Source organism: Cyprinus carpio, chromosome A20 (assembly GCF_018340385.1).
Source record: "Cyprinus carpio isolate SPL01 chromosome A20, ASM1834038v1, whole genome shotgun sequence".
In the NCBI taxonomy this organism is placed as follows: domain Eukaryota; kingdom Metazoa; phylum Chordata; class Actinopteri; order Cypriniformes; family Cyprinidae; genus Cyprinus; species Cyprinus carpio.
The window spans coordinates 18,234,541-18,250,538 of record NC_056591.1 but is presented as its reverse complement, the minus strand read 5'-3'; the positions used below and the strand labels follow the sequence as shown (position 1 = coordinate 18,250,538).

Below are 15,998 nucleotides of genomic sequence, written 5' to 3'. Positions count from 1 at the left end.
TGCTTACTAATTTAATATTTACTTTAATTTAAAATGTTGGTCATTTTAGGTTTAATATGGCTGCAAAATTGAACTATGACCGGGTGAGCAGGTTAAACTCACTACACCATGTAAACAGGGTGACTAAACTTATTTTAACTGTAAACATTTTGAGGAGGCTTTAAGGAGAGATAGCAATATGTTTAGTAAATGGCGTGAAGACATTTTAAGTTAAAGCAAATAATTGGCTGAATTTGATTTATTTTGTTTATTTATCATTGCAAACACAACCAAAGATATGCACAAAACACTAAAACAACCCCGATGAGTCATGAAGACGTCTTAAAGGTCAACACACACACACATTTGTGCTCATGTAAACACAAGTAAGCATTAACAAGAACCTAGGTCACACAGCTCTCATCCAAGCATGACATAATGTATTTGGTGATAAAGATTTTCTTATCTTGTTAAGATCATCAGAGGCTAAGTATAAACTAATGAAAGTGAGTAGGTGTAGCCTAGCTCAAGATAAATCTTCCATATTTTTTTTTTACTTACAGCTATTTGTTTAGTCGGTTTTAAAAAATAATAGCAAGACCTTTCAATAATATTAAGGGACTGGGTGTGCCAGGGATGTTTTGACTTTTTGAAAAATTATTGTACAACTCTAGATGTGTAGGTAACAGCTGTCTAATTTCTGGAATTTCTCACGTCTCCCCTGAGGGTGTGGTGGAAGAGGGTAAATCAGGTTTTTCAAGTGCATCATTTTGGAAATGTTGTCATACTTTCATGACAGTGATGCTATAATGCGCGGTATTAGTTAATGATCTAGACTGGATGCTAAAACATCGTAGGTTTGAAACCCACACAGGATGAGACATGAGGTGTTACCATTGTGCCTTTAAGCACTAATAGTTCATGAATAGGTAAAAAAAATTTGTTACCTGTCTGACTTTTTTGCTCTTTTTCATTCCATGAATGGGGACGAGCAGTATTCATGTTTAAAGGACACAAAAGGACCATAAAAGTACAATAAAAGTGGTTTATTGTTATTGACACTAATAAGTTTGCCCTCAGTTGTCAGAAGATGAAAGCGATATCTTTGTTGTAGTATCCTTTCAGCATTATGACTCGCATCAGCACTGTTTTTTTAATGATGACTCGCTCCACTGCTGCCACCTGCTGGCGTAACAATAACTGACAGCCCTGCTAAAATAGTCAGTGGCATAAAATGTCTTAAAATTACAATAATATTATTTCTTGCATTTTTTTCTGAGTATGTTGTCAATAAACAAAACAAACAAAAAAAATTTTTTAAGACCAGCCTGTGGACAGGTAGCTTTAAAAACTTGATGGGCAATCTACCAGTGGTCCTGACACACAAGAAAAGCTGAAAAAATGGACAATACAAAAACATGTCATCATCAATGGTGGGTGGATGGGGTAAAACATAAAACAAGCACTACAAATTACACTTAAATGGTATTTGATGATTTTGTAGATTACATTTGTGTTTATTCGTGATTAGGCTTAGCAAAAATAATTTTGCGAAGCAATTGAATTTCTAAAAGAATCATCTCTCCAATCACTACAGTATATGTCGAACGTCACCTGACCAAAACTGCAAAACAGCTCGTCGGAATAGCAATATCTATGGACTTTTAAGTTAATCAGTTAAACTAGCTAGCTGTTGTTAGCTATTATTGATATTTTGCTCTATTTTTTAATATAAATGTTAGGGAAAAGAATAAAAATAAAAAACTTTTAGATATCATTCCGCAAATGTGATGGACATTGGTTATGATAATCTTTGGTATCTACTTTGAAGGCATCTTCAGTAAAACTGCTTCATATTTATTTAGTCTGTTGCGCATGACCCCTATAATGTACTTGAAAAGACTTAAGCTGTGATTTGTCTTTTAAAAAGACGTGAGTCATGAATTTAGAGCCATTTGGAGCACTTTTTATAATGGATTGGCGCAGTTTTTGGGACTTTCTTTTGAGCTATTGAATATCAGAATCAGAATGAGCTTTATTGGCAGGTATGTTTACACATACGAGGAATTTGTTTTCGTGACAGAAGCTTCCGCAGTGCAACAGAATGACAGCGACAGAACAAAAAACACATAATAAAGAATAAAAAAATACAAATAAGTAGGTAAGGAATAATAATATACAAATTGACAATTGTATGTGCAGGTATATTACAATAGGCAGTTTTGTATGTAAAAATGTATCACCCATTCATTGCCATTATAAAGCTTGGAAGAACTTTTTAAATATAACTCAGATTGTATTCTTCTGAAAGAAGAAAGTCATATGCACCTAGGATGGCTTGAGGGTGAGAAAAATATGGGTTAATTTTGGGTGAACTATCCCTTTAAGTTAAGGAACAAACAGGAAGTGGTTACTGTGCATGTACTGTCACCTGGTGGCTGTGTGCAGAACCTACATGAGTCATTGTTTTTCTTGCAGTCGAAGAAGGGGAACCACAGACCAAAAAATGAATGAATGAGCATGAGTAATCTATGAAAGTAAATTAATGAGATCGCCTTATGAGAAGTGGGAAGAGAGAGCCATAGCGATTCCTTGCGTAACCACAGCCCTACTGAGACAATGGATTGCACAATACACGCACGTGCACATCCTCTCATAGTTTTAGGAAAAAAGTGACGTGACATAGACGTGACATAGCCTGAACCATACACTGTTGGTTGTGATCAGACACACAGTGGTGTGATTAAATAGTTGTGAAAGTATAAACTCTTTTTTTTATTTTGAATAAGCTTAAGAAAACTTAAGAAACCTTTTTTTTTTCATTTGTTTCACCATCAAATTATTCGATAAAGATGAAATATAAAAATAACAAGATATAATCTACTAAAAGCTGCATAAAATGAATGCCTAAAATTAAAGGCATAATCAAGAAATCATGTCTACTGTATGTTGTGTGTAATGTACAGTTGAATATGTGTGTGAAAGAGAAGTTCATGTTATGCTAATTTTCCTATTGTTGTAATGCAGAAGTTTGTAGAGGAACCTGAATTAGTCCCAGTCAGAAAATAAAATACAACACAACCCTTTCTAATCAATAGTGCTGTAATATCTTTAAATAACTCTAATAAAGTTTTTTAAGTCCCTTTTACACTTTCAACCTTGGGTCGGACCTCTGGGTTGTCTTTCCCTCACTTCATCAATCTTGAGTTTTGCCTGCTTGTCTATGAGCAATGGAAAACTAAAAGAAAGTTCATGCACATAATTTCCTGGTAAAGATGAGATTTGTAAAACAGATTTCAGCCAGAATGGGTCTGCTATAGATGCAGTTAGTCATTTATAAGTGGCACAACTCTATAAAGACAATAGAATCAAATTGTATAAGGCGATAAAAGTGTTAGATAAAAAAAGTCATTTCATTACTGTAACATTTGAAAAAACACAATCTATTGAGTTTTTCAAATGTTAAAAATGTTAAATATGCTTGTTTTATTTATGAGCTCTGGTATGGGCTTGCTCCCATCGGTTAAATGTATTTATAAAACTAAGGACAGATTGTTGGTACTAGGTCTTTTAATAGAGGAGACTGCGAGGTGCCATATAGGCGAACATCTTTTGGACAGAAAGTATTGTCTGTAATAGGGAGTAAATATTGGAATAGCTTACCGCAGTCAATAAGACAATGTTCTACTTATCATACGTTTAAAGATCATTTTAAAAAGTGGCTTATGATGAATCAGTTATTAGCGTGCATAAATGAGTGTTTGCTCAGACTGACCAGCGGAAATGAAAAGCTTTTGAGGAATTCTGGCAGCTTTACTTTGAAGCAATCTCGGACTTTCAGATACTTCCTATTCACTGTAAATAGAAATACTGGCATATGATTGGACAGAGATGTGTAAACAAATCTTTTGTGGGTCATTGTGATGCAGATTCATTCATATGAAAGGTAAAAATAGAAACTCCACTGTGGTGATCACACTCTGAGTCAGTGGTTTTCATAAAAATGTTCATAATAGTTGGGAAGCAAGGCTATGTTTTGCATGTAGATACAGGTAGAGTGTTTACTTTCTATTGTTTTAAAAGAGAGCACATACTTAATGATTTTTTTTAAGAAATAGTATTTCTCTCAAAAAATGAAAAGGGGGGGGGTCATTTGAAATGACCATTAACCGATTAATAATGTTATTTTATCGTTCCATTTAATATTTGAAATTTGCTGTCAACCAATCACGAATTCCAGTATGTGACGCTGAAGCCAACGAGTGAAATGTCTGCTCAGCTGTGAACTCATCACAGGTAAATCGCAATGGCAATACACCCCCTTAGAATTTATCTGAGGATAGTGCAAGATCACACGCACCTGCAACGCTTCTGTAAATGGAGAAAACAGAAAAACTATAGGCTTACTTAAAAAGGAATATAGGCATATACATTAAATATATTTTACTTAAATCATACTGACAGATTAACGAAACGAAAGAAAAAATGTGCTAAATTACGGTTCATTGTGACACGTTACAAAGTTTTCGGAAAGAAAAAAACAAAACAACAGAGAGTAGTTTTCTTTATTTTGCAAAAGCTTTACAGTTTTAATTATTTTGCAAAAGCTTGACAGCTTTGAATAATGTCTTGCTTCTGTAACCAACCAGCGTTGGTATGACCATCGCGCCGACGCCTTACGCACACACAACATAATTTTGCTATATTGAAGCCTGTTCATTATCAAAATAAATAGAGATAAACATAGAAACAAATAAAAAGTTACACTGCTCCGTTGTTCAAAATTTGTTGCGTTCAGCGTGACCTCGCCTCACTGTGCTAAGCCGATGTGAAGGATGATGTTTTATGTCGATAAAAAAAAGTACAAACACTATATAATAAATAATATTTTAACATCCAGACACATCAAACAATATCGAGAGAGGTAGGCACCAGCTTCACCTTAAATTGATTTGTTTTTGGACTGACGTTTTTATAGCCTAAACTTTAGAGGATTTGTTTTGGAGAGAAACTAATAACTGTTTTTATAATGTTTGTAAACATTTTGCTTTAGCCTACAGGCATTTTAGCCTTCATTATTTCGGAAAGTAATAGGGCTAATAAACTGCGACGTGAGCCGCAACTTACGTTTTTTCACTCTCAAAACGAAATCTTATACAAGTGTTTTTTTTTTTTTTTTTTTAATTTTTTAACAATGCAGCAAACATTTTTAAATATCTTTAAACTACTTTGATGTCTTTAATGTGTTGATAGATTTTAGTTTTTTGTTCAATAGCCTACATTTGGCCAAAATCTAGAAAAGATGATGCTGTATTGGCTGTGACTAACCCTAAACTCTTTTCTTTTTGAGTAAAGAAAACCTGTACTTTATCATTGTTATTATTATTATTATTATTATTATTATTATTATTAGGAAAATTATAGGCAAAGAAAATTGTTTTAAAAAAATAACGTTATTAACCGGTATTTCTTCCACCTGAACTGGTTTCGGAACGGTGATAATATCAGAGAAACACAGGAACAGAAACATTAAAATATCGATTCTGCTCGGAGTGAACCGATTGAATTTGATCGTTTTCAAGCCCTGGAATATATGTGTGTGTGTGTGTGTGTGTGTGTGTGTGTAATCAACATGCTGTCGATTGATCTTAATTTGTATAGTCCTTATCCCAGAATATTCCTTTGATCTGTTAAGCCAAGAAATGGCCAAAAATGTGATTGAAACTGGGAATGTTATCTCTCAAAAGTTTGCTAATAAACTTCATGCAATGCTGTGTGGGCCGGGGGGAAAAACACTATGGTAAAGTTATTTTGCTGTTGTTGTTGTTTTTTAAAAGCAATTCAAAAGCAGAAGCCTAGAATAGCTTTGCAAAATACCTAAATATAAAATATCACCTGAAACCTGTGGTCACAACTCTCTGTTGTTATGGTGGTGTCATGGCAATCCCTGATAGGAATCCTATGGGGTTTACCTACATTTGCACCACACCCTGTTACAATGACAATCCGTTTGAACTACTGAGAGGGGGTGGCAGCCGCACACTCACCGGCTGGTGATCTCGAAATGGGTGTGTATCCATGAGCAGAAAAAAAATCCACTTTTACCTCACAACTAATAACTTACAGTTCACCTCCCACACCTCAGGTTTGTCAAACAACTCTTTGATCAGCTGTAATGTCATTGACAAAAGGCAAATACAGAAAGGCAAGTACATAGTATCAACATTGAATCACATCACTTTTTGATTAAAACAGAATCCTAGTTGCTCTGTTGACTCATGCCGTACAGTTGTACAGTTATTCCAAGTCATATAGTTCCATGGAACATAGCATTACATTCTGTGCAATTACATTAATAAGAAAACTAAAGGAAAGGAAAGTAAGGATTTCTTCATAAACTAAATGGTTCAAATAAAATTGAAAGAAAGTTCTAAAAACAAAGCTTGAGTCATCAGGCTATGTCATGCCCCTATCATAAAATAAAAACTAACCACAACTTCCACTTCTAACTTCCTAGAAAGTTAGGAGATTAAGTTACAATAAATGAGAAAAATACAGTTCTTCTTCACCCATGTGAAGGTTTTTCGAGCTGTATCAGACCGAAATGTTTAAAGTTTTGGGTAACATGTAAATTCATGACTTGTCATTCTTCAAAATAATACTTCAGCACAATTTCCATATTTAATTAAAACTGAATATTTTATTAAATTCTTTTTTTTTTAATAATAAAAAGATCAAATGTATTTTTTCTGTGTTTGAGGACACTATAATGGTGTCTCATATTATCGAGTGGGTTAATTTAAGTAAATAATTTTTTATTTTGTTTTTGATGTCAGTCGGATATATACAGGAAGGATAGCAAAGAAAAGTTAGGCTGAAAAGATGAGTGTTTTCACACTAATGAGGTCAATCCTATTTATGTACCATCTGTACGTTTACATTCGCTGAGCCAGAACAGTCAGCGCTGCTTTATCTCTTCACTCTCGTTCTTCCTCTGTCTCTCTTTCCCTTACACAGATTCTCTTAATTTATCCACCTCTCCAATGTTTATTAATTATTTCAATAAAAACTGAAACATGTACAGATGTAAATATATACACCATCATTCAAAAGTTTAGGGGTCAGTAAGATTTTTTTTTTTAATTATTTTTGAAAGAAGTCTCTTTTGCTCACCAAGGCTGCATTCATTGTTCAAAATACAGTACAAAAAAGTAATACTGTGAAATATTAACATTTAAAATAACTGTTTTATATTTTAATATCCATCAATAAATCCATAAGATGCCAATGATATTAATTTTACCAACTGCCGAGTTACACTCTGGCTAACAGTCTGAACATTAAACTTATGTACAGTCACATTGTTCTTCCCCACATTGTTCTCAGTATCTTGTATACCACTGTCCTCTCACAGCAATGGTACCTTTGTTTTTGGTTGTGTTCTAAACAGTGACTAATTACTGCACTTAAATCCTCTTAAGTGCCCTGTGCTATTTCTGCATAGGAGCACAGAGTTGTCCAATGTATCTTGACTTAAGAAAGCTTCTTTGTACCCTCCCCATGCACACTCAAAAAAGCATGAAGGACAAGCTAATGGTGATAGGGACCGCATTAACAGCTCACTGAAGGGACGTATTCGGACGGTGAAAAAGGTGAGCAGGCAACTATTTAATTCAGTAGGTTTCTGTGGGACCAGACTGATTTACTCATGCAGTTACAGAATATTTAAGGTCTATTCATCTTAATGCTTAGAGGCTTATTTTCCTGTTTGTTCTGTTTAACAGCTTTAAGTGAGTCATAGTGTTATTAAACTAAAGCCCACAGTGTTATTTAACTAAAGTCTATTCAGATTAGATGCATCTTTTCCTGTTTGTTGTGTGTTGCAGCTTTAAATGAGTTGGTGTTATTTAACTAAAGCCTATGTAATCATCGTCTTGAACATTCTTTTGATGAGTTACAGCCAAATGGGTTGCGTGAAACAAAGTCTACTTTGATGTGATTTGCATGCTAAAGTAACAGCATAATTCCTGTTTTTCTATGAATCTAAAGCAGATAGCGGTAGTGTTGTCTATGGTATATTTATCGCAGAAAACTATGCAAACATTCATGCCATGTTTATCATTTTGCATGATTCAACAAGAAAAGATTTAGATCAGACTAAATAAAAAACATTCAAGAAGACTTTGATAAAAGAATAAAGAATCAAAGGGGCTAAAAACAGTAAAGCAAAGCGATAATCGTGTAAGTGCTTAAATATGAAAATAGTGTTGTCTTGTTGTTGTTTTAGGAAAGATACAAATCTTAAAACACCACTTTCCAAGAAGCAAACTGAAATGGAAGACTAGAGTAATCTGTGTGCCCAAACAAATCATCCAAGTTTAAAAGAGATAACAAAGAGAACTGAAGCAACCTCCAAAGCTGTCACTGGATTGTAACGGTTGCCATCTGAGCTGAGGCATTGCATCATAGCTGTAATCTCAACTAGCGATCATTGAATTACTGAGAGTAGTGAAAGGTACAGGTGCTGGAGGGGGTTGTGATGTCAGAGGCTAGAGGGGCAAAATGAAGACTCTGAGCTCTAAGAACTAGCTGCTAATCTGCTGCAGTGATGTCCATGCATTTTTGCATGAGCTTTATCTGATCTCAGTCTAAACTCATATGAAAAAGATTAACTTAATGACAGACCTGAACACAACAAAATATGTTCTACATTGTTAATTTGAATGTTGGCATTGGTAATGTATTGCTTATATAATCAAACAGAATCAAAGAAATGTGCATTAAAAAGATTAGCAATTAAACTGACTTACGCCTATCTAAAGTGTCTGGGTTGAAGTTGGAATTGATGCATATTATTAGTTGTTTGAGGACAGTTCATTTGTCATTCCATGACATCATATCGACGACACCCACTTGAGCAAACAAATTGGATCAAGGAGTAATCTGATCTTCTTACTCTTGATAAACCTAATATCTTCCAAGAAAGAGTGATCAGGTTCAGCGACACAAAGACGCTGTGCTCGTGCTAACATTTCAAATAAGGTTTGATGCTATTCCTTCTTCGAATTGAAGATTAAATGTAGGCTATCTTGACTTCCTGTAAAAGTAATGAAAAAATGTTTTCTTTGTTTTGAGCTAGTTGTTCAGAGACATACAGCTTTTGTTGAAGCCATTAAGAGAATTGTATTTATTTTTGACATATATTCGCAAGATGAAGATTTTACCTTTTTCCACAGATAATCAACAAATAAAAATGTCTGACAGAATCGTAGATGAGGAACCAGTGACTGTCACTCACACAGGTCGGTATGGTTCTTATTGTTTGTGAGAATGTAAATATGAATGGGTAGGGAAAAGTGATCTAATGTATTAAAGCATGCAAAATGAGGACAGAAAGGTTTTCCAAACTGGAGTTTGCAAATTGATGAAAAGCAATTAATTAAGTAAATCATAAAATTAAAATAAATCCAATCAAAATAACACTTTTAACACCATTTACCAACATCAGAAAACCATATGCATGAACTTGCGAATGTGTTGTTGGATGATTGAAATTTACTTATCTTTAAAACTCAGGGGGTACTTCAAAAAAATTTTTTAGTGGGAATCCTTGCATTATGGTTGCCAGCATCCCATTATGAACAACATGGTGTTAACTAAACTAAAGTTAACTATAATTTTAAGTGAAGCAAAAAAGTTGAAACAACACATTACTACTTATTCTAAAGTTGAATTTTAAGTTGTGATAGCTAATCGCAGCAATAATTTTTTACAGGATATGTATGGATGTAATCCACTCATCTTTTCATTCACTTACGGTATTTATTTTTCCAACCATATCTAGGACCAAAAGGTGTCATCAATGACTGGCGTAAATTTAAACTGGAGAGCATGGACCAGGAGGCTCTGCCTCCCAGCAAGAGAGAGCTGATAAGACAGATGTCATCCCCCCATAAACCCAGAGACTCCTGTGTGGGTGGATTCAATCGCAAGGTTGCATCTTTTGACCATAATTTCAAAATAAAAATTTGTTCTTTGAAGAAAATCAATGCTATTCTAAATTAGGTTGTAAAATATGCATTCAAAAATGGATGGTAAGTTGATACATCTAACATTACTGTAATAGGTAGAAAAAGTGACTTAATACAAAGTAAGTATTTACAGATAACATTTTAATAATTTTTCATTGTACTTTGGATTCAGTACAATGACCATATAAAAGCCAGTTGTTTAATTTCGGAAGCAACATATTGCAGTTGTCATTTCCAAAACCCTGCATTAGCCTTAAAAGCTTTTAATTTCTCTCCTTTTTCACGTCCCAGATGAGCGCTCAGGAGTACGAGCTGATAAAGGAAGATGATGAGAAAAGTCTGCGTAAGTACCGCAAGCAATGCATGCAGGAGATGCATGAGCGCCTGAGCTTCGGGCCCAAATTTGAGGGTGTGTACCACCTTCACAGTGGCGAGGACTTTTTGGAGGTCATTGAGAAGGAGCACCGGCTCACAGTGGTGGTGGTGCACATCTACAAAGATGGAGTGCAGAGGTGCGAGGCACTTAACAGTTGCATGGATTGCTTGGCCACAGAATATCCAAGCATTAAATTCTGCCGCATTAGCGCGGCTGCCACTGGAGCTGGCGAGCGTTTCCCAGATGATGTGCTGCCCGCCTTGTTAGTGTACAAGGCTGGAGAGCTTTTGGGGAACTTCCTGGCTGTTACGCAGCATTTCAGCGAGGAGTTCTTTGCTACCGATGTAGAGGCCTTCCTCAATGAATATGGACTGCTGCCAGAGAAGGAATGTGGCCCTGGAGCGGATGAGGATGAAGCAGACGTGGAGTAATGAAAGATGGCAGAGAGTAAGAATGGATGAAATGAATGGGAGGAATGTTTTTCTGAATATGACAAGAATAAGTTTCATTATTCTTCCAGCTAACATGATGAGATGTATCCGTGTGCACATGCATCTCAGGGTAAAGATCTCTTTGAGCATTCTAGAGAAAACTACTGAATGTTTTGTACAGTACAACAAGGAATGGAATCAAGACAAGAAAGATAATGAGATATTAAACTATCATGTTTTCTCATATAACCAAATAGACAATTGCATTAATATAAATTAGTTAAGAATTAATTAGTGTCATTTGGAATGCTTATGCACATATTGATGTAAATGTGATTGCATGTAGCAAAAGATGATGCAAATAAGAATGGTCCATGATCGGTTTTAGAGCTCTTTCTTTCAAAGCAGCACAGCATTGTATTTTCTATTGGCTTTCAAACTGTAAATTGCTTCTTTTCATGTTACTTGTTACCACATTACTTGTGGATCATTGTGATGTTTTTATCAGCTGTTTGGACTCTCATTCTGACGGCACCCATTCACTGCAGAGGATCTATTGATGAGCAATTGATGTAATGCTAAATTTCTTTAAATCTGTTTGGATAAAGAAACAAACTCATCCACATCTTGGATAGCCCAAGGGTGAGTAAATTATCAGCAAATCGAAAAATATTTCTTTAACCGATGCTTGACCATGATTTTCGGGGTGTACAGAAAGTTTCAAGATAAGCAGTATCCCAAGTAAAATCTGATTCTCTAATGGGGATGGTTTTAACCTACGTTTGGTTTGCATGCACAAGCTGTCTTACTGTAAATTGGTTTGGCTGGATTTTGCATAAACCAGGAAATTTTAATGTAAACTGTATTTTTAGACATACATAAATAAAAACAAATGGAAACGTTCAACATTTCCTCTGACTGCACTGTAGATTTAGTTTAAAATGCTACGTTTACATGCTCCATTTGCACACAAATTACATGTCACCCCTGAAGAAAGCATTTGAAGAACACAATCAATCAAGAGAGCAATGAAGTGAAATTCCAAAGAATTTGCACCTTCCTTTAATGTGGTTTGAGAAGCAAGACAGCACTTGCTGAAACACAATCTCTGCAACTGACTTTACCATGACCCACAGGTTCAAAAGTTCCATTGTACATTAAAAGAATAAATACGTATTGCACATTTATGCATTTCCTAATCGTTTACCCATAATTTGACATGTTCTAATTATGCATTTATGGGAATCTTCCTTTGAGTTGAGTTGCACAGTAAGTCACAATGATCAGGATTTAGCTGAACTCCTGATGTGCCACTGGTTATGAAGTGAGCCAACAAAAGACATTCTACTGTTGATGGATACTAAAGAAGCCAGGGATTTTCAGTGTTATTCTCTTTTTAGAGTGGGTTATCTGCTGTTGTCCTGAAATAGCTGGTTTAGCTGGAAATACCTGGAGTCAACAAACAAACAAACATATAGCACTATCATGTCATCAGCAAGCTTAATCAGTGCAGTAAGTGGCTATATGCCCATATTGTCATGCTTTTATGAGAAGTGTGTGTGATCTTTTTTTTGATCAGCTTAGTCTGGAATCTGGATTTAAATCCAAGATCTTATTTTGATTAGTGTCAAAATACGGGCTGCCCCAACTTTGTCATCATGCAGGATATTTTCACTCTAATCCAACAATTAGTGTTTTCGAAAAACTACTGTAGAATAAATATTTTAAATGACCTATTTAATATGAACATGCAAATACAGGCTATATTACTGTATATACCTGAGTCCTATAATTTGGCCCTGATTGTTATCTTACCCAAAACTAGGTTTTTAAGCTCACCATAGTTCAAAACAAATTCAACAACAATTGCAACATTGCATCAGCTTGTGGGGTTGTAAAGCAATTTTGTTTTTTGTTTTTTGTTTTTTTGTCTGGTTCATATTTGAAAAAGACATGCAAACCAATTTGAGACTAACATATTTACTCTTGAGGGCCAAGCCATGCAGACACACCCACTGAAGGGCCTGCAGGGTTTGGTGATTTTGTGGTAGCGTTTTGTGTCTCACGCCGAGCCCTTGCTATATCGTGCGACGAGGTCGTCTGCATTTCACGCGAACATGTTCTGACAACATCTGCACCTGACACCACATTTGCCTCCTGTATGTGTGAAGGAGTAGCCCAAACAGCCAAGTCCTCGTCTGGACTTAATTCCTAAGACATGTTGTTACAGGTTCGTAGCTTAGAAAGATTAAAAACTTTATGGATACTGTATTATAAGACAGTAAAGTATATATATATATATATATATATATATATATATATAATTTATATATATATATATATATATATATATATATATATATAATAAGACTGATTACCCCTTGGCTAACTAGTTGGTCAGATTAGTTTTTAAGAAATAGTCTTAATGTAGTGGCAACTGGCCTAAGATGTAACTTATATGTACAGTACATACTTACATATAGAGCATCTCATATAGTTTGTATGGATTTTAATAATATCTAAATTAATACACTTTAATTTAGACTGCAGTGCCTACAGATCTGAAACAAATATTTACTGACCACTGCTGGACAGTGTCTAAGTTGTTAGTGGTTGAGTGCACAGTTCAGTTCTGTTAATTTTCCTCCTGTTTTCACAAGGAACATCACAGAGAAATCTCCCACATAAAGACTTCTCTCATTTAGCTGATGTAAATGCCTGATCATAAAGTTTGGAGATCTTTAGGATCGATAATATTAGAAGTGTTTAGTACTATGAAAATAAATCACTAACTACCTAATATGCTTTCATGTGTTTTAAATCTGTTATTATGTTAGCCAAGGCTAAAACTGTATTGAAAATATGAAAACAACATATTTAGAGATGCTAACCATTTTTGTTTTAAATCTGATCAAGGATTATTTTTCTTGATGTTAATTTTAAAGGGCCGGTTGACATTTACAGAATGTTTCTAAACATTTTACTCCTTCTATTTAATGCAGAAGTTCTGTGATGATATTTTGTAGGAAACACTAAGGTACAGTATAGTAATCAAATGAAACATAACAAAATTAAATAAAATAACCAAATAGATGGGTCCTCATGATAACATATGATATATAGCAGTATTCATATCATCACTGTGGTCTAATTAAAAAATTAAAGCTTTGTGTAAGTAGCCTGAGAGGTAAGCAATAATTTAACCCAGACAAAACCACAGGAATTCTACAGGAACAACATCTGACAAAATTAATCATGCATGAGAATGATTATGAAACAAATAACGACACAATAAAACAAAACATTGTAGAATTAGGCCAGAAAGAAAACAAATGTGTCATGAGTTATAGAAGACAAAATAGTGTAAAATAATGTTTCAAACAAGCCAAAATGTCAAAAATAAAATAAAATTAATTAATAAAAAAGAAAAAAAAGACAAACATAATGAGTCTGTCCACTAAAGGGTTTCCTGAGCTTTGAATATAATGGTGGCGAAGGTCTTCTGGGATTTACGTTGGACACAGGAGAGATAGTGGATGGACAGACATGATGGATGTCAATGTCAGGTGTAAATGGGGCCATAGGTGAAGGGCTGGACAGAGGTGGGGTCAGGGGGTTGACATGAAGGGGAAGTGAGGTCACAGGGCTTTTTAACACTGCTTTGTGTGAAAATTACAGCACCATTCACCACCCACACACACAAACACATACTTGAAAACTTCCTACCCTCTTCTTACTCAACATCTCATGTAGCTTTGTCACGCAAAGGTATAGTAGTAATGAAGTTTATTTTCCCCATATGTCACCATGGAAACCAGGATTTGGGGATAAAAAACACAATAAATCACGGAAATAAATTCCATACACATAAACATTTCCATTAAGCACACATACTTACCCAGGATCAACTTGCCTTTTTTGGATATTGAAAACAGGAAACTACACTCCATGGCTCTGAAGCATTGGACCAGAAAAAAGCAAGACTTAATCAATAAAGTTAATTCTTTATCGATGCAGTAATTATGATTGTATTGGCCCTATAGACTAAGCAAACAACAAAAAGGCAGCATTTTCAAACATGAAATGAGGTTTGTGAGGTCTTGAGACATTCCCATGGGTCTTTGTTTTCTACAGTGTGTTGACGTTTGGAAGAGGTGAAAGAGAGAGCAGCTTGGCTGATTCAAGGTTAAGGCTGCATAGCAAAGAGAGGCGAGGTTACACTATCTCTCCATACAGACAGTTTATTGTAAATAATATCCAGTGCCTCAGGGGCCACTAACGGCATTAACTACTATTATGTGTTTTTTGCTTCCATTTGAAAATTCCATATTGATTATTCATCTGTGACCACACTGATATGTGTTATGACTGGTCTGAGGAATCGAAAACTTCTAGAGAATAAAAGCAAGAAAGAGAAGGCAAAGGCGGGTAATGCTATTCATCAAATGAATGTCTAGACGGTATGGGATATAATGAGCCAAGCAGAAATGAAACAAAAGTGAAAACCAACACATAAAACTGTTTCAGTTATCTCTCATCAATTATTATTATTATTATTTTTATTTTTTAAATTACTTTGTCTAGTTTTTTCAGAGTGCGAACCGTCTACAGTCTCTTCAAAAAAATTTTTGTAGCAACATCATAACATAAGGCCATTTAAATATGAATAAAAAAAAACTGTAACAACATAAAAAAATACATAATTATAACTGTGCACATTATTCCTTTTGTCTTCCATCAATCCATAAATCAAAAAGAAAAACGTTTTACTTTGAAAATGTTTTAGACGTTTATCATCCAAATTTATGGACAGTGAGCAGATTATTGAGAATAAAAAAGATAATAAAAATGTAGCTCAAACAGAGAAAGAATTGTAGCTACTAAAAGCACGTTTATGTAGATTTTACTGCATTACAAATATTTAAACTATTGTAATAAAGCTAACAAAAAAAGTGACAAACTATATCCCACCATCCATATCTCACTCTGTTTTTCTGATTGACCTTGAATATCAAGTCGGCAGTGCATGTATACTACATCTCCCTCTTGTGTTCATGTATTTGTACGAACCGTGCTGCTGCTTGATCGTGATGAATGTACATAATCTGGGGTTTATCAGTAATCCAGTATCATCATCGCTGATTAAATTAATACATTAAAGTACCAAATATATTTTAGAGA

The 15,998-nt window shown here is 34.7% G+C and overlaps 1 protein-coding gene across 1 annotated transcript; it reads left to right on the top strand.

Moving 5' to 3' along the window:
• The first annotated feature begins 7,487 nt into the window (after positions 1-7,487).
• Positions 7,488-11,728, top strand: LOC122148995 (phosducin-like). Its single transcript, XM_042777938.1, has 4 exons — positions 7,488-7,631; positions 9,216-9,281; positions 9,824-9,972; positions 10,302-11,728. The coding sequence occupies exons 2-4, from the start codon at positions 9,233-9,235 to the stop codon at positions 10,815-10,817; spliced, it is 714 nt and encodes a 237-aa protein (XP_042633872.1). The 5' UTR covers positions 7,488-7,631; positions 9,216-9,232; the 3' UTR covers positions 10,818-11,728.
• The last annotated feature ends 4,270 nt before the right edge of the window (positions 11,729-15,998 follow it).

What these genes read in the sequence shown, in the direction of transcription:
- LOC122148995 (XM_042777938.1), top strand. Translation starts at nt 9,233, where the DNA reads ATGTCTGACAGAATCGTAGATGAGGAACCAGTGACTGTCACTCACACA. An exon ending in AGTGACTGTCACTCACACAG is followed by an intron (nt 9,282 to 9,823) that starts GTCGGTATGGTT and finishes AACCATATCTAG; the next exon opens with GACCAAAAGGTGTCATCAAT. An exon ending in TGGGTGGATTCAATCGCAAG is followed by an intron (nt 9,973 to 10,301) that starts GTTGCATCTTTT and finishes TTCACGTCCCAG; the next exon opens with ATGAGCGCTCAGGAGTACGA.